The following is a 16,745-nucleotide window of genomic DNA, read 5'->3' as shown; positions in this document are numbered from 1 at the left end:
GGGTGGGCTGGTCTTGCCCCATCACACATGGCTACATCAGCCTCACACTCCAAGGAGCTTGTGGTCTGCTCAGTCCCCAGATCCACTGGGCATAAAGGAACAATTGTTATCAAGGTAGCACAGTGAGGCCAAACTCTCCGTGGCTAGGCCCCACCCAAGGGTCCTGGAAAAGCCCAGCTCTCTGCTGGGGGCCAGGCTGACTCAGCTCCAGCTCCCTTCCCTGCAGGAGGGCTGGCTTCCTGAGGGGCGGGCCAGTCTGAGAGCAGGGCCAGTGGCATAGACGCTCTTGCCTGTGCCCAACAGGCTCAGCCAGAGCTCTCCTGGCCCAAAGGCCCCTCACTTGCCTGGTGGGGATCGGGTGGGGACATCAGAGGCACTGTCATCCATAGGACATGGCCTTTCCCACAGCTCAACACTCCCTGGGGTCCTGTGAGCCCGCCATCCATGGCAGGCTTCTGCTGCTGCTCCTCAGCCTGGGTGAGTCCAGTGGTGTGCTGTGGGTTGCCAGGGACGGGGGAGGGCAGCCCTGGGCCCTTCATGGGTCAGAACCTTGGGGAAGCCCCACTGCCCTGTGCCTTCTCCCCCATTGTGGGCAGGAGGCCTGTGTCCTGGTGGGGCCGGGGCTGAGCATGACCTGGTGCCCAGGAGAAGAAGTGTCCTGCCAGGGGAAGGACGCAGGAAGCCCTGGCTCTCTGTGCAGCTCAGATCCCTGCCTGGCAGCCTGCGCTACGGCACCTTGTGGTGCAGGGGCCTCAACTTTGTCTCCATGTCCTGTAGGCTGTGCTGGGTGGGACTGAGAAGAGGTGGGAAGGGGAGAGACCTCCTCCCTTCCCAGGTTGGGGTCTACCTGAGAAGCCCCCAGCCCTCCCCTCCAACCTCATGCCCTCTACCTCACAGGGTGGCTGCAACCTCTAAGGACTCAGGTTATAGAGATGGGACAGGTGAGGGGCTGGTGGGAGAAGGGCAGGGCTTCGGGTCATGGGTGGAGGTGGGTGACAGCTGTTCTCCCCCATGCCCTGGAGGAGGGAGCTGTGGGTACCAGGCAAAGGTGGAGTGGGCCAGAGAGGCACAGGCCTGGGGGAGCCGTCAGCCTGGCCTTGTCCCCCAGGCTGTGCTCCTGGACCCAGGCTTGGTCAACACCAGCAACTCTACCAGGTAGGTCTTGACCTTGCAGCCTTTGAGGGCTTGGTGCCCTTACTGGTGGCCAGGTGCCAGCCACAGTTTGTCCTCAGCCTTCATCCCCACATCCTCTCTGTCTACTCCCTGTTCCACCCCCACGTCCCCTGGGGAGAGCCTGAATCTCTCTGTGCCCCTCTCTGCCTGGAGGCTCAGGGGTAGAGGGGCATTGACTCCCAGAGGAGTGACTCCTTGCCCTTCTGAGTGTCACCTGGGTGAGGAGCCCAGGGGGACGCTGCGGGAGGAGGGTTACTGTGGGAGGGGGTGCACACTGCTGGCCCAGCCAGCCTCGCCCCAGGCCTCCTCCCTGGCTTCCTGGCCTGAGTGTGGAACACGCCCAGGAGGGGCCCTGGCCACGGAGCAGAAGAATGTGGCACTCAAGATGGTCAGGTCAGTCCCCACATGTTCCCCTGGGCCTATTGGGATGCTGCTGCCAGAGCCTTCTGAGCCAGATGTCCCTGTTCCTGGTGGCTGAGCTGCCTGGCAGGTCGCCTTTCCCAGCACCTCATCCCCAAGGACCTGGATGCTTTCCTCACTGGACATGGCGCCCTTCCTCAAGTAGGGCCTGTTCCTGGGCTTGGCCGCACCTCTGTGCCTGGGGACCTCAAAGTGCAGGGACTTGGCTCACCAGGGGGCCCGCAGGAGGCCTAGTGCTCAGGGTGCCTGACCCAGACCTTCTGCGCAGTCCAGCGCCAACCCCGGGGTCCCAGGCCTGTGCACGCCTCTTCTCCCACATCACCAAGGCCAACGTGTTCCCACCAAGAGCTTCGGAGCGGCGGCGGCTGCTGCTTGCAGCCCTAGCCTGCCAGGTTTGGGACAGGGTAGGGGCTGCAGGCAGTGAGCGGGGCTCGGCCATTCCCCAAGGCACTGAGGCCCCTGCATATATGCAGGGCGTGCGTGGCTCCCGGGTGCTCAAGGCTGACGTGAAGGCTCTGGGAGCCCTGGCCTGTGACCTGCCTGGGCACTTCGTGGTGCACTCAGCTCCAGTCCTCCTCCCCTGGCTGGCAGGCTGCCCGGGGCCCCTGGACCAGGGCCAGCAGGAGGCAGCCAGAGTGGTTCTGCAAAGCGGAGGACCCCCCTACGGGTAAGTGGCTGGTGAGTGCACAATGGGTAGCCACAGCTGTGCTGGGTGCTAGGGCCAGCCGTCCATCATACCCTGTCAGCGTCCCTGCGGGGTCCCCATCACAATATCTGTCCAGGGCAGTGCTGGGATTGCTTCTGTCCCCTATTAATTCTGGATGGCCCCCTGTATCTGGACAGGCCCCCGTCGAGGTGGTCAGTCTCAACGCTGGACGCTCTGCAGGGCCTGCTAGCTGTGTTGGACCAGCCCATCATCCAGGACATCCCCAAGGTGAGACCCCGGCCCCCTGCTGCAAAGCCTCTGGGCTATGAGGCTCAACCACCCATTCTGTCCTCAGGATGTCCTGGCTGCTTGGCTGCTGCGCCACTCCAAGGGCCCATCCTGGCGGAGGCCAGAGCTTCCTGCCACCCTCATGAGGCTCCGGCGGGACACACAGGGTGAGCCCCTGCCCTGCCCGTTGGGCATCAGGCTGAGGCAGAATCCCAGGGTTGGGGTCTCAGTGGTCCCCCTCCCCCGGCCCACGCCCGACCCTTCCTGGCTCTTCAGCTGGTTCCCTCATAAACTCTGAGGGGATGGAGCCGCCCCATTTCTCCTGTGGGTAAACTGAGCCCCCAAGTCTCCCAGACAACATGGGAGGAAGGAGGGGTTGCCGATGGCCCCTGACTAGCCTTCCCCTGCAGAGAGGGCCTGCCCCCAGAAGCAGGAGCCTTGCCCCCCAGGCCGGAAGCCCCAGGTGGTGGATGAAAACCTCATCTTCTATGAAGAGTGGGAACTGGAGGCCTGTGTGGACGGTGCCCTGCTGTCTACCCACATGGACCTTGTGAATGCGATCCCCTTCACCTACCAGCAGATCCACACCCTCAAGTGCAGGCTAGACCAGGTAGTTGATGCCACATGCTACTGCCTGCTGGCCTCACCCAGGGAGTGGCCCTGGCCTTCATGGTCACCTTCTCCACAGACCTACCCACAAGGCTACCCTGAGTCCCTGGTCCAGCGCCTGGGCTACTTCTTCCGCTATGTCAGCCCTGAGGACATCCACAAGTGGAACCTGACCTCCCTGGAGACTGTGAAAGCCCTACTCAATGTCAGCAAAGGGCAAAAAATGGACAAGCAGGTGACCACCTGCCTGAGGGGCATCGGCACGGGACTATGTGGCCTGATGATGGGGGCATCAGGGGACTCTGGACTCTGACCTGGGGGAACACAGCACAGTACTGTTCAGCCTGGAAGGACAGCTTAAAGTTTGCTGGCTGGTAGGGGTCCATCTCTCCCTGCTCCAAGGCACCTCAACAACCTCCTCCCACAGGTGACTGCCCTGATTGCCCGCTATGTGCTGGGAGGTGGCCAGTTGGACCAGGACACCATGGGTAGCCTGGCTGGCTTCCATCCTTCCTACCTGTGCTTCCTCAGTGCTGAGCAGCTGCACTCTGTGCCCTCCAGGGTCATGTGGTGAGTCACAGTCCTCTGCAGGGCAGGGTGGGCATGCTGTGGTCCCCACTCACTGCTTGGCCCCACACTGTCCCCAGGGCCATCAGACCCCAGGACCTGGACTCATGTGGCCCTAGGCAGCTACATGTCCTCTACTCCAAGGCCTGCGTGACCTTCAGGAATATAAGCCAGCCTGAGTACCTTGGAAGGATCCAGGCTTTCCTGGGTAAGCTAGGGCACCCTGGCAGGTGGGCAGAGCAAGGGGCAGGCAAGACCCCTATTTGCAGTGGCCAGTCAAGAGCCTCCCTGAATGCCCTCTGTAGGCGTGAGTGGGCAGTCCCCCATTCCTGTCCCCCATTCCTCCAAGTATGTGTACTTAAGACGGTGAGCTCTGACTCTGAAAGAGCTCTGGCCCTTTTTGGTTAGAGGGTTAGGTTGCTACCAGGCAAAGCCGGGACCAGGACTCCTCGGGAAGAAGGAGCCTTTGTAAGAAGGTGGACTTTCTGTAGCCCGTAGCAGAGGATGGGGCTGGGGTATGTCATATGGCCTCAAGTTGGGGGTCCTTCCTGCACAGGTGGGGCTCCCATGGAGGACCTGAGGACACTCATCCTGCAGAATATGACCATAGACATGGCCACATTCAAGAAGCTACCGGTTGAGGCTGTGGTGGTAGGTCGGGACGGGACAGTGGGGTGCGACCTCTGGCTGGGCAATCAACATGCCAGGGCCAGCCTGTCTGAGAGCCAAGTATGTACAGGCTGAGGTCAGCGGGAAGCTATGGGTGGAGGCGTGGGTGGTATAGGTACAGTGGCACCCCATCTTCTGGGGCCTGAAGACACTGATGAATGCCTGATGGTCTGGTAGGGTCTGACCGTGTCTGAAGTACAGAAATTTCTGGGGCCACACGTCAGGGACTTGAAGGCTGAGGAAGAGGACAGCCCAGTGCAGGACTGGATCTCACAGCAGCGGCAGGAGGACCTGGACAGGCTAGGGCTGGGGCTCCAGGGTGGCATCCCCAATGGCTACCTTGTCCTGGACCTCCGCTCCCGAGGTGGGCCAGGGGGCCTGGGCAGAGTCCAGGGAGGGTGGGGGGAAGGCAGAGGGCAGAGGGGGTCTGAGTCACCCCTCTCTGTGCAGAGGCCTTCTCTGGGGCATGCCCCCTCCATGGACCTGGACTCTTGCTCACATCCATCCCAGCTGTGCTCCTGGCTTTGACCCTGAGCTGAGGCCACCTCTTCATCTGCAGCAGGTGGCAGTCAGGTGGTTGCTGTCAAACCCTGAGGGTGTTTGAGCTCAATAAACAGTAGCACCTGCCCTACAGGCATGTCCTGTGATGTCACTGGGCCAGGTGGGAGGTTGGGGCTTTTGGGCTTCCTGTGACCCTATAATCTGGGGTCCATGTGGTCAGCTCTCTCACTCTCACGAAAGAAGAGTCCAGGGTGGGCCTCTAGGCCGGGGGGGCTGTTTGAGAGGCCTTCCTGTTGTGATTGATGGTGTTGCCAAGGTGGTGGACACATGCTGGGCCCTGGTAATAGGGTCCCTGTGTCCCCTCTGGGACCTGAGCAAATACACAGGTGGCAGGATAGCCTTACATTTTATTCTGATCCACCAGGGAGAACAATGACCTTGAAGTCCTGCCCAGCCCAGGTGTCCTGGAGGAGGCAGGAGATTTGGGCCTCATCTTCCTTCCCGCCTGGGCTTGTAATTGGTCAGGTCTCTGCTCCTGGGAGCCAAGGCATGAGGGGCCAGCCCTGCAGGCCTCCTGAGAGGTGGGACACAGCTGTCCCCCTGGGGCTTAGGGTCTGAGCCACAACCTGGGCAGGTGGTCAGCTCCACCTAGCAGCCCCCTGTTTCCTGCATGTGGTGCCTGTGGGTCTGGTCACCCTGGGGCAGCACTGTCTGCACTGGCCAGGGTCCTGGTGCTCCATGAGCAGCCCCCACTGGGCTCAGAGATGTGCGACGCAGCAGCAGCCACAGAAGGCCAGAAGGCAGGGCCACAGAGAGCGGCAAAAAACCCAGGTGGACTGGGGGGCTTCCTGTGGGCAGATAGGGAGGGGACCTATTAGTTCCAACCAGAAGCCACCTGCAGCCCCCCTGGGAACCCCTGCTTTGGGCTGCTAAGTGTGGGAAGGCCAGTGAGGACCCTCTGCAACTGTTCTTCTTAGCTCCTCAGGGACCCCAGAGCTTCCCTTCACTCATTCTGCATATCTGTGGGTTTAGGAGGAGGCACTGTGTCCTCAAATGGGTCAGCAGGCAATGGAAGGTGACACTGTGCAAGCCAAAGGCACTTAGAGGCCGATGTGAGGGGAAGCAAGGTGGACACAGGGACAGCCTAGGGTCTACAGAGGGCCCTGGGCCCAGAGGGGAGTAAAGGTGTACACTGTACCTGCAATGGGGGCCGAGGTGTAGTTCTCAGGCAGGCCTGAGGTGGAGGCCAAGTGGAGTGTGGGGTGGGTGATGCTGGGGGGCCTGCTGGCTGCATAGGAAGGGCTGGGCCCAGGGTGGGAAGCGTCCAGGCCCAGCTGATCCCGGGCCAAGCTGCTGAGGCTCCGCAGCCAGGAGCTGACCGTGGGGTGGCTGCGGGCCTTCTGCAGGTCCCCCACATTCTGCCCCAGCAGGGTGGTCACGTTGCTGACACTCAGGCTCTGGGAGGGAGGCAGGAGGGTCTCAAGGCTGCCTCTGTGGCTGAGGAGGACCCCACAGGGGCAGTGCTTCCCGGGACAACACGAGGAGGGGCACAGAACACCTCTGGTCCTCTCACTCAGGACTGTGTGGACCTGGGATCTGGGGCACCTGGGCCAGCCAGCCCTGCCCTGCCTCCCCTCCGCCAGGGCAGCCCTCCACCTGGAGCACTCGTGGGTTGAGGTTGGTGAAGGTGTCGATGTCCATGGAGACATTGGCCTGGGCCAGGTGCTGCAGCTCCTCCACCGGGGCACCACCTAGGGGGGCAGTGATGAGAAGGGGCAGGGGGGGCTTCTGGGAGGGCACCACCCACAGGCGGGGCTCACCCAGGTAGGGGCGCATGAAGCGGTAGTAGTCAGCCGTGGACCTGGTGTTGTGGAAGGCCTCGCGAGCCTTGGCAAAGAGCACGTCCTTCTGGCTCTGAGGGCAGGAGGAGATGTCCAGGACCCCAGCCAGCCTGCAGAGTGTGAGGCTGTGAGCCCCCTGAGAGACCTTCTGCCCTCTGTGCTGGGTTGAGCAGGTTCCCCCAAACTTGCATCTACCCAGAACCTTAGAATGTGACCGTATTTGCAAGTAGGGAGTTTGCAGAAGAAATCAGATTAAAAGAAGAAGTCAGACTGGATTAGGTCATCCCTAAATCCAGCATCTGGGGTCCCTATGGGAACAGAGGAATATGGACACAGACACAGGGAGAAGGCCATGTGAAGGAGAGGAAGGGTTCGCAGGAGCACCAAAGCTTCAGCCATGCTGGGGACTGGAAGCACCCATGGGAGAGTCCTGCTGATACCCTGACTTGGGACCTCTGGCCTCCAGAGGTTCTGGAGAACACGTTACTTATTTCAAGTCACCTAGTTTGTGGTACTCTGTTACTGTGGCCCTAGGACATGAATGCACCTCCAGTAGCCCAGCCCAGACTGGATGGGTCTCCCTCCTGAGCCTTGGTTTCCCCTGGTGACCCTTGCCAGGTGGGTGGCCAGCTGTGTGGCTGTATGGGAGGCTCACCGGAATTCTGAGGGCTGGATGGTCTGGATCTGCTGGGGGCTCATCCAGCAGAGGCGGGAGCCCCCGATGGCCACCAGAAGGGCACTGGTGACCGTACCATTCTGGTCCAGGAACTTCTGCAGGACTGCCTGGGAACAGGGACAGGGTCAGTGGGGCTGGGTGGACCAGACGGCTCCCCAGCCACCCCCAATGCCTTCACCTCTGTCTGGTTCTCCAGAGCCACATCCGAGGCCAGTAGGGCCACAACCGTGTCCATGGATGTGATGTTCCACTGGCCTATCTCAGTGCGTGAGAAGAGGTAGACCAGCGAGGTGATGAGCCGCAGCTGGTCCTCAGGGATGCCCTGTGGGTAGACCTGAGGCAGGCGGTGAGCTCAGTGGCCCAGGCCCCGCTGCCTGCCCCTCGGGGGTCTGTCTCTGTACCTGGGCCAGCTTGGCCTTGATGACGCGCTGGCACTCAGCAGGCAGGGGGTGCTGCAGCAGGGGGTCCAGGTTGGCCCTGAGCACAGGGCCTCCCAGGCACGACTGGAGCTGGGCGCAGTCATAGTGCACCAGGAACAGGTTGTCACGGAGTGTGGCCGCTGTGATGTTGCCATGGGTACAGGGCCTCCCGGCAGGGTGGGCTAATGACCAGATCCATTAGCCAAGGCCAGAGCTGAACACCTCTGCTGGCTCCAGCCCATCTCCACTCTGACCTCTACTTCTGACCTCATTAGACGTTGACCACATCCCAGGTTCACCTCTAACCAACAACTTGGTCCACACCAGACCAGAGGGGAGCCTAGACTGGGGGATGCCCATGGTGGTCACACCAACCTGCACCCCGCTTGGGCCTCCAGGATGCCAATTTAGCCTTGGATTCCAGGAAGTTGGTCACGAAGTGCCTGGCATCATGCTGGCTGAGCTGTCCTGCCCGGCAGGCAGCCACCACTCTGTGGAAGAAGTCCAGGCCCACAGCCTGGCAGTAGGCATGATATCCACACATCATACGGGTGCCTGGCCCCTCCTCCCACCCCAGAGACTCCGATGGTCTTGGGGCCCCATTAGGTCCCCAGAGTGGCTGGGAGGCATGGGCTGGTGGAGGAGACATCTGGCAGCACCTTACCCTGTGCCCATGGCCACTCCGCTGGCACCACCTACCTCTGGTACCTGTGCCCACACATGGGGGCTGATGTACGTGGTCAGGGATCCCAGGGCCTGTAGCCCCTTCAGGTTCCAGGAGCTGGGAGGCCTAGTGCATGGGAAGGGGCACTGTGTTGGGGCCAAGGGCAACATCCCAACCCCCAACCTGCTGCCCCTCCCTGAGCAGGGCGGAAGAGGCTTCCAGGAGGTTCTCAGGTGTACCCAGAGTACAGGCAGGTGCCCATTCACAGCTAGTGGAGCCTGCCCTGCTGTGGGCACCCAGCCAGACAGTCAGCATTCCCCACCCTGCACCCCATGGCCTGTGGGGCCAGAGCAAGGCTGAGGGCTAGAGGCAGAAGGAGCAAGGCTGAGGGCTGAGAAGGTGAGGCAGAAGTCAGAGGTCAGTAGGGATGTGGCCATCAGTGACCCCCGGAGCCCAAGATCCAGTTGCTTCTTATCTTGTCTCAAGCAGGGGAGCCCCCAACCCCACCAACCCCTCCTCACCCTAGACCCTGTGACCCCTACCCACCCAAGCTGGGTCCTCCCACTGGCCAGCAGGCTGTTGAGGGCAACACTCTGGGCAGCAGTCAGCCGGGGACAGCGCAGCAGGTTCTGCAGCACATGAGGGTCTGAGGTCACGATGCTGGATGCCTGCATGTCACACACCAGGACCCCGAGGAGCTCCAGGTCTGAGGCACTGAGCTGCAGGTGAGGCGCCCCCTGCAGGGAAAGCAGGTCAGCACCAAGCAGAGGCCAGCCCTACTGTCCTTCCGTCTGCATTGGAGGCACCTACCAGGCAGGCCAGAGCTATGTGTCTCAGGGTCATCCTCTGGTCAGGCAGGTTGGCCAGCAGCTCTGTGTTCCCCTGGGCAGCACGGTGGGTGAAGGCCCGGCAGTCAGCTTCCCTTACCTGGCTCAGGCTGCCGGCAGGTGGGAGGACATCAGGGAGGCAGGGCCAGGCCTCCCGCCTGCCTAGCAGGGCCCCCAGGAGCCATGGGGTAGGGCACTCACTTGTAAAAGAGCAGGAGGTCAGGCGGGTGGAGCCTGAAGTCACCCTGAAGGCCGCGCCACGTGGCAAGGTTGGCCAAACAGCTGAGCTGGGCAGGATGGCAGCAGGTCACTCCCTGTCCAGTCTGGACTTGCCCTGGTGGGGCACAGCTCCAGCACCCCCCCACCAATCAAGATTGCTGCATTATGTGCACTTATGAATACATAATGAATCCACCTTCGGGTGCAACTGTAGTGCCCCAGTTAGGAGGCTGAGACAGGAGGATCAGGAGTTCAAAGCCAGCCTCAGCAAAAGTGAGGTGCTAAGCAACTCAGTGAGACCCTGTCTCTAAATAAAATACAAAATAGGGCTGGGGATGTGGCTCAGGGGTCGAGTGTTCAATCCTTAGTACAAAAAAAAGGAGGAAAATGATAAAGATGACATGCTGCGCGCGTGCGCGCGCACACACACACATTTAAAAAAAGAAAAAAGAAAAAGAACGTGTGCTCTGCAATTGTGGGATCAGGTCACCACAGATGTCACCAGCTGTGCCAATGGAAGTGCGTGGAAGTCCCAGTGACCTCGGTGGACTGGCCTGCCTCCCCTGTGGTGCTGAGATTCCTGCCCCAGTGCCCTGGTGCTCTGTGGCTGGGTGCAGGCTTTCTCAGGACCACTACCTCTTCTTGCAGAATTGCACACTTGGTCCTTGCTTGGGAGTCAGCTCTGCCTGGATGAGCAGCTGCTTCCTGCTTCTTGTTGACTAGTGTTGGAGTGTGGCTTCTCAGCACTGGGGATTGAACCCAGGGCCCCTCTCATGCAGGCTGTGCAGCCCCCACACATTTACTTTTAATCTACACATGTTTACATTTAAAGTGGGGTTTTAGCGGGGTGCAATGATGCCTGCCTGTTATCCCAGCTACCTGGGAAGCTAAGGCCGGAGGATCACAAGTTGGAGGCCAGCCTGGGCGTCTATCTCTATCTCAAAATGTCTCAAGATGACTCTGTCTCAAAATGAAAAATAAAAAGGGCTGGAGTGGACTGGGCATGTGGTTCAGTGGCAGAGCACTTGCCTCACACGAGTGAGGCACTGGGTCCGATTCTCAGCACCACATCAAAATAAATAAACAAAACAAAGATATTATGTCCATATATAACTAAAAATTTTTAAAAAAGGGGGGCTGGGGTGCAGCTCAGTGGTAGGTGCTTGCCCAGCATAGCTGAAGCCCTGGGTTCCATCCCCAGTATCTCAAGCATCCACACACAAAATGATAAATAGAAATAGTCTTTTGTAGACAACACAGGTTTGTTTGTTTTTTTTTCTTTGTATGTTTTGTTTTGTTTTTGGTACCGGGAAATTGAACCCGGGGGTGCTTTATCACTGAGTCACATCTCCAGCCCTTTTCATTTTTTTAAAATAACTTTATTTATTTATTTATTTATTTATTTTTATGTGGTGCTGAGGATTGAGCCCAGGGCCTTGCACGTGCGAGGCGAGTGCTCTACTGCTGAGCCACAACCCCAGGACCCCCAGCCCTTCTCATTTTGAGACAGAAGCTCATTAATTTGCTGAGGCTGACCTCAAACATGTGATCCTCCTGCCTCAGCCTCCCAAGTCTCTGGGGTTACAGGTGTGTGCCACTGCACCAGGCTAGGTCTTCTTTTTTGATCCACTCTAACATACTGTTTCTCTCTCTCTCTCTCTCTCTCTCTCTCTTTTGCACTGCTGGGCATTGAACCCAGGGTCTTTCATGTGCTAGGCAAGCATACCATCTTTCAACTGGTGCATTTAGACTATTGATACTATTCAAAGTAAGTATCGGTATCGTTAGATTAATATCTACCATATTTTAAAACTAGTTCTGTGAGTGCTCTTGAGGCATTCTAAGGAATTCATCAGCTATCTGTAAAACATTCCTGTGATGTTTAGAGCAGAATCCACCTGAACACCAGGAATGGACGGACAACCTGCTACTAGGGGTTTCACTTCCCCTTGAGCCTATGGACTCCACAGCCAGCCAACTCCATGAGTACCTTAGAGGCACTTCTCAGGGCTCCTTTTTAAGGACCAACTGAGGAAACCACTCAGTCCACATACATATCTGATCAATCCCCAGCACCACCAAAACAAAACCAAAGCCAAGAACCCATTCTGCATGGTTGGAGGCACTCTGGGGAAGGGCAGTAACCAGGCCAGGGGCCAACAAGAAAGGAGCAGGGCTTGGAGACTGTCTCCTGCAGTTTGAGCCTTCACATGGCGGTGGCAATGGCTGGGGCCTTGGGCAGGCAATGCTGGCACAACCCAAGGCTTGGAAGCCAAGCGGATCCTATTTAGAGAAGGCCGGAGGGAGAGTCCCCAAGAGCTCGGTGTTTCTCTGGAGGAGTGGGGTCTTTATACTTTTCTGCATTTTTCTGATTTTTCTTGAGCATGTTTGCCACTAATTTTATACTGGGACACAGTGCCCTCTTCTTCCTTTCAACCTAGCATGCTTCCTGAGTCTCATGGCCTCATGGTCTCATGGCTCAGGATCCTTAGGCACGCCCCAGGGAGAGATCAGTGGGCTGCAGAACCCACTTTGGGGTGTGTCCTGGAGGCCTGGAGGACCCACAGGGGGCACTATACACCAGAGGAAGCTAGGGAGGATCACACAGCCATGTGGCAAGCCCTCATCACCGCCAGGGTGGGAGGCAGAAGCACCTGCAGGCAGATTGGCTGACATGACCAGGGGTCCACCTTGGACTGAACTGAAAAGCCAGCCCAGAGGAGTGACAGTCCATCACAGAGGGCCAGGCATCCTGTCATGGTGGCCCCAGGAGCCATGTTCTTGGTGGTTTTGAAGCTGGCAGATTGGTGCCTGCACTCCCAAGCCCCCTGCCCCAGTCCAGTCCCCGGCCCCCTCCTGCCCATCTCTGCTGGGGTCTGGCTTGGTGCAAACCTGTGCCCAACTGTAGGCCCTCCTCCAGCAGCCTGGCTCCCCCTCCATACCCATGCGCTCTGCCTCTGTGAAGGCTTACCTGCCAGGCTTTGAGTGATACCCGCTGGGTGGCCAGGCACCTGATCAGAGCGGAGAGATGCTCCTGAGGCAGCTGGCTGGCTGGCTGGCACCAAAAGTCTTGCAGGAGGGAGGTTTTGACCCTGGGCAGGAGGAGAAGACAGTGAGGGGCCCAGGGATTGGGAGGGGCAGGCCCAGGTAAGAGGCAGATACAGTGTGTGGGATTGGAGTCATACTGCCTCCCAGCACCAAGGGAGTAAGAGGCAAGATGTGTCCGGTCATGGTCAAGGTCAGATTCCTGCTCCTTTCTTCCTCCTCCTTCCTCCCTGAGTACCCCATCGGGGCCAGACTTCTAGCTGCTTGGGGCCTACATGTGGCAACTGCTCACATGTGGGGTCTGCAATTGCTCCCAGGGCCCAGGCCCAGCTGGCTCAGGCCCTGACCAATTTTCTGGTGTCTGAGGGACGTGGAGGCACTTATGGTGTGACTGCAGGCAAGGCCATCTCTCTGAGCCTCCCTTCCTTAAGGCATGACTAATAAAATCTTTACAGAGAGGGGTCTTGGGCCACATGAGCCTGGGCTTGACTGGTCCCCCTTGGGACCTGGTCCTACCCAACCAGCCTCATTAACTGATTGATCAGTGTGCCAAGCTGAGGAGTGAGACCCCTAGACAATGGGAGGAAATGACCAGGCTGGGACAGGGGGGCTGAAAGGACTCAAGATGACGTGGCCTGGTCCAGCAGTTGGGGTTGATGGCCTGGAGCCCCATGGGGAGACTTGGGGGCCAAGCAAATGGGCCTTTGATGGTCAAGGCCTCTGTAGCTGGCTGCTACCTTGAGAACGCGGGGGACCCAATCCCACCAATGTGGAAACCAAAGCTGGACTCTGGACATACTGGGCTGTCTGGGGCCAGGTGGCTGAGTGACCTTGAAGGCAGGCCAGGTTCCGAGGTCACAGTTTGGGGTATGGTGGACCTACATGGCCATGACTGGACCTCATGTGCAGACCCTGGGCGTGGTCCCTCCCTAGGACCTCCACAGCCACCCAGGACCCCTCTTCCTCCCTTCCTCCCACTCTGCCCTACCATGAATCAGCCACAGGAAATAATTTCCAGGAGGGGCCCAGCACTCACCTGGCCCAATGGTCAGCCCCAGCAATGTCCAGCTCTCCCTGGGGGAAGCCCTTGGCCTGATAACGGGAACAGTGGGCAGTAAGGGAAAGGAAGAGGGTGAGGCCCAGACTCGCCAGGGTACCTGGAACAGAACAGCCATGAGGGCTCAGCGGTAGCAGGAACGTGGCCAGTGGTATTTGGGGTCTGCGCAAGGCTCCCTATATCCTGGGTGGGCCTCTGACCCCCAACCCCTGTCCTCCTGGAGGGGAGGCTCTGGAGGAGACCGGGAGTACATGGGCTCCTGTGCACATGTGGCTTGGTCAGATAGTGTGTGAGGTGTGGTATGCGAGTGCACTGGAGCCAGTGTGTTCTCTGGCCTGTGTGTGTGTGCAACTTCCTCCTACCTCCAGCCAGACCTCCTCCCACAGTGGCTCTGTGTCCTCACAGTCTGTTTTGAGGCTCAAAATGGGAGGAGCCCCTCACCCTCTGCACTGGGGCACAGCAGGGCTTCCCAGCAGGATTGGGGGGCCCAGCCACATTCTTGCCTTGGAAACCCAGCCCAGGAAGTGGAGGCTTGAGTCCAGGTCACCCCCTTTTCTCACTGACCCTGAACAGACCATTTAGAAAAATCTCCAGCACTGAAAGGGCACAGGGAGGGTGTCATTAGTGGAGAACCTGGTCACAGCCCAGGTAGCCCTGCCTGTGGTCTCCTGGGCTGCTGGAGCTGGGTGTCTGCCCTCCCAAGAAAGGCAGTGTGTCTCTGGGTCTCTACCCCAATCCCTGCCCATCCTTGGGGCCTGGCCTGGCCTGTGTGGGGCTGGCAGTGGCCCCTAGTAGACCTGGCCTCACCTGCCTTGTCCCTGTTGGGACCCTGAGGACTGCACCCCTGGGGCTATGTTCATGATGCAGTTTTGTACCACCCGGTTAGCCTCATGCTTCCTGGGGGCCTCCCCTTGTTTACAGCAGGTCCCTTAGTTTGGGCCCCTGAGGAGGGGCAACCAGAGCACCAGGCAGTCCCACAGTAAAGTGGCGGGCCAGCCACAGGGGTTTGTCATCCCAGAGTGCTCCAGAGGAGCCCAGGGTACCTCCTTCTCATGGAGGAATCATCTTACCCACTCTGGGGCCCACGGCTGAGCGGCAGTGAGCCCTGGTCATCCTGGCTGAGGTGTCCCGAGGGGGCAGGTCCTGGACTAGCAAGAGACCGTAACAGGGGCGGGCCTCAGGCACCAAGAGGGTCATGTCCAGCGTCACACGAGATGTCTAGCCTGTGCCTGGGGCTGCAGCCGTCTCGGTCTTGCCTTTGGGAGGAAAACAATCCCACAAATAAGCGTCAGAACAAAAGGGAGTGCGGGGGAGGGGAGCTAGGGACCGGGCCTTTCTTATCACAGGTTGGCCCCTGGGACCACAGGCTGCAGCGCCTCCAATTAACACATCTCTCACAAACAGCAGTCCCGCAGGCAGTGAGGGGGAGACGCCAGCACTGGGTGGCCCAGGCAGCCCCCTTTCCCTCTCCAGGTCTTGGACACCAGTGCTGTCACTGAGATCTGAGTCCTGGGGCATGGATTCAGGCATGGAGGTCAGTGCTGCTGGCTGCCAAGTGCGCTGGCCTCTCACAGACAGCACACAGCCTCACGGACACAGCCTGTAGTTCATGGCTGAGTACTTTTGGATGTCTGGACCTTACGCGGCCTGGATGGGAGGCAGGGAAGTTACCACCTTTTGCTGGGGCTAAAATGTAGGTTTAGAGGGATTCAACTGCCTGCTCAAGGAAGCCCAGGGCCCAGATATGCAGCCTGGAGCCCTTTGGTCCAGCTGGTGGCTCCTGCTTCTGTTCCTGCCCCTCACCTGAGCAGGAAGCACATCTGTGGTTGGCGGAGGTGCTGCCTATGCCTCAGAGACAGGGCTGTTCCCCGTCACGTGGTCTTCAGATGCAGGTGTTCCAGACGTCAGTGATCCCAGCCTGCCAAGCATCTTGGTCTGTGCAGCTGAGCACTGGGGTGCAGGAGGAGTGGGACAGGGTCACTTCAGTCCCCATTCACCTTCATGCCTGACTCAGTGGGTGGCATGCAACTAAACTGCCTTGTGGACCCCACTCCTACAGTGACAGCAGCTGGACCCGCCTGAAGGGGAGGGATCTGGGCTGTGCCAGGTGATGCTGCCATATCAGCCCTAGGGCCCCATGCATAGCGGGCACCTGCTCCTCAGTCCCAGGGGAGCAGGAGGCTGAGCTCACATTTGGCAGCCACCCAGCACACGCCTCTCCCCATGGGAACCCAGCCCTGGCATTGGCACCCCTTGGGTGACGCTCCAGGTAAGCATACAGCCTCGTATGCATGCACCTTAGCCCATGTGCTCTTGCACCCTGGAGCTCATCCATGTCCTCAGGTGTCTCTGTGGGACATTAGGCACACGTGAATCAACACGGTAGTGGGTGTGGCCATGCTGCAGTGGCAGAATACAGCTGCCAGGTGTGCGTATGTGTTGCAGCTTATGGAACAGAGAGGGTGTGTGGGCACATGCCCTGAGAGCTGTGCCATGCTCAGCCCTGTCCCAGTCAATGGCACTGCTCAGGTCTCACCTGTCCTCAGTGACAGCTGCTGTGGCCTCAGAGAGCAGGTTAGGATGTCTTCAGCAGGCAGGCCTCCAAGGGGACCAGGGCAGGAGGCAAGACTGCAAGAGGGACTTCCCAACCCACCTGCTGGATGGTGCCAGCAGAAGGTTTCCTAGCCCTAGGCCACCCACTGGCAGCTTTCACATTTGCAGGCCCAAGGGGGCTTCAGGACCCCAGTGGCTGGTCCAGCTGCCACATAACTTCCACCTACACTCCAGGTTTTGAGTACCCTGGGAGCCAGCTCCACAGCTGGGCTGAGCCTTATAGGGCCCACAGTTGGGGCAACAGCAGACAATGGCCCCCCAAGCACTGGAGAGGCCCAGCCAGGAGCACCATTGAGGGCTCAATAGGACACAGAAGCTGAGGCCCTGTGCAGCTCAGGCTGTCTGGGTGTCTGGAGTCCTGCTCAGCTTGGCATGGGCCTCTGGCCACCAGCTGGGCTGATACAGCTGCCCAGTGGCTCTGAGAACTACATCTGGCAGAGGTGGGGTGGAGCGGTGAGGTCCAGATGGCCCAGTTTGGAGGGGACCAAGGTCCTGGGGAGTGGATTGGGGG

The 16,745-nt window shown here is 59.3% G+C and overlaps 2 protein-coding genes across 2 annotated transcripts; one reads left to right on the top strand and one right to left on the bottom strand.

Moving 5' to 3' along the window:
• The first annotated feature begins 392 nt into the window (after positions 1–392).
• On the top strand, positions 393–4,911 carry LOC113180397 (mesothelin). Its single transcript, XM_077802679.1, is given in 19 exon segments — positions 393–477; positions 597–741; positions 898–988; positions 1,109–1,155; positions 1,475–1,518; positions 1,521–1,566; positions 1,653–1,707; positions 1,709–1,734; positions 1,862–1,985; positions 2,067–2,260; positions 2,437–2,527; positions 2,595–2,694; positions 2,938–3,137; positions 3,216–3,371; positions 3,564–3,706; positions 3,784–3,911; positions 4,260–4,354; positions 4,550–4,736; positions 4,823–4,911. Coding segments are annotated over 19 exon segments (2,046 nt in total).
• Positions 4,912–5,316: 405 nt separating this feature from the next.
• Positions 5,317–16,172, bottom strand: LOC113180534 (mesothelin-like protein). Its single transcript, XM_026385606.2, has 17 exons — positions 16,158–16,172; positions 15,425–15,571; positions 14,692–14,877; positions 13,601–13,721; positions 12,491–12,611; positions 9,502–9,587; positions 9,284–9,410; positions 9,020–9,210; positions 8,509–8,599; positions 8,181–8,326; positions 7,792–7,975; positions 7,569–7,724; positions 7,370–7,497; positions 6,694–6,824; positions 6,530–6,624; positions 6,072–6,330; positions 5,317–5,721 (listed from the first exon to the last, which is right to left on the bottom strand). The coding sequence occupies exons 3-17, from the start codon at positions 14,816–14,818 to the stop codon at positions 5,522–5,524; spliced, it is 2,163 nt and encodes a 720-aa protein (XP_026241391.2). The 5' UTR covers positions 14,819–14,877; positions 15,425–15,571; positions 16,158–16,172; the 3' UTR covers positions 5,317–5,521.
• Between the last annotated feature and the right edge of the window lie 573 nt (positions 16,173–16,745).

Source organism: Urocitellus parryii, chromosome 9 (genome assembly GCF_045843805.1).
Source record: "Urocitellus parryii isolate mUroPar1 chromosome 9, mUroPar1.hap1, whole genome shotgun sequence".
Classification (NCBI taxonomy): Eukaryota; Metazoa; Chordata; class Mammalia; order Rodentia; family Sciuridae; genus Urocitellus; species Urocitellus parryii.
This window is presented reverse-complemented; position numbering and strand designations above follow the sequence as displayed.

What these genes read in the sequence shown, in the direction of transcription:
- LOC113180534 (XM_026385606.2), bottom strand. Translation starts at nt 14,818, where the DNA reads ATGACCCTCTTGGTGCCTGAGGCCCGCCCCTGTTACGGTCTCTTGCTA. An exon ending in GGGGCTGACCATTGGGCCAG is followed by an intron (nt 12,612 to 13,600) that starts GTGAGTGCTGGG and finishes CCTCCTGCCCAG; the next exon opens with GGTCAAAACCTCCCTCCTGC. An exon ending in CCCAAGCGGGGTGCAGGTTG is followed by an intron (nt 7,976 to 8,180) that starts GTGTGACCACCA and finishes CCCTGCCGGGAG; the next exon opens with GCCCTGTACCCATGGCAACA.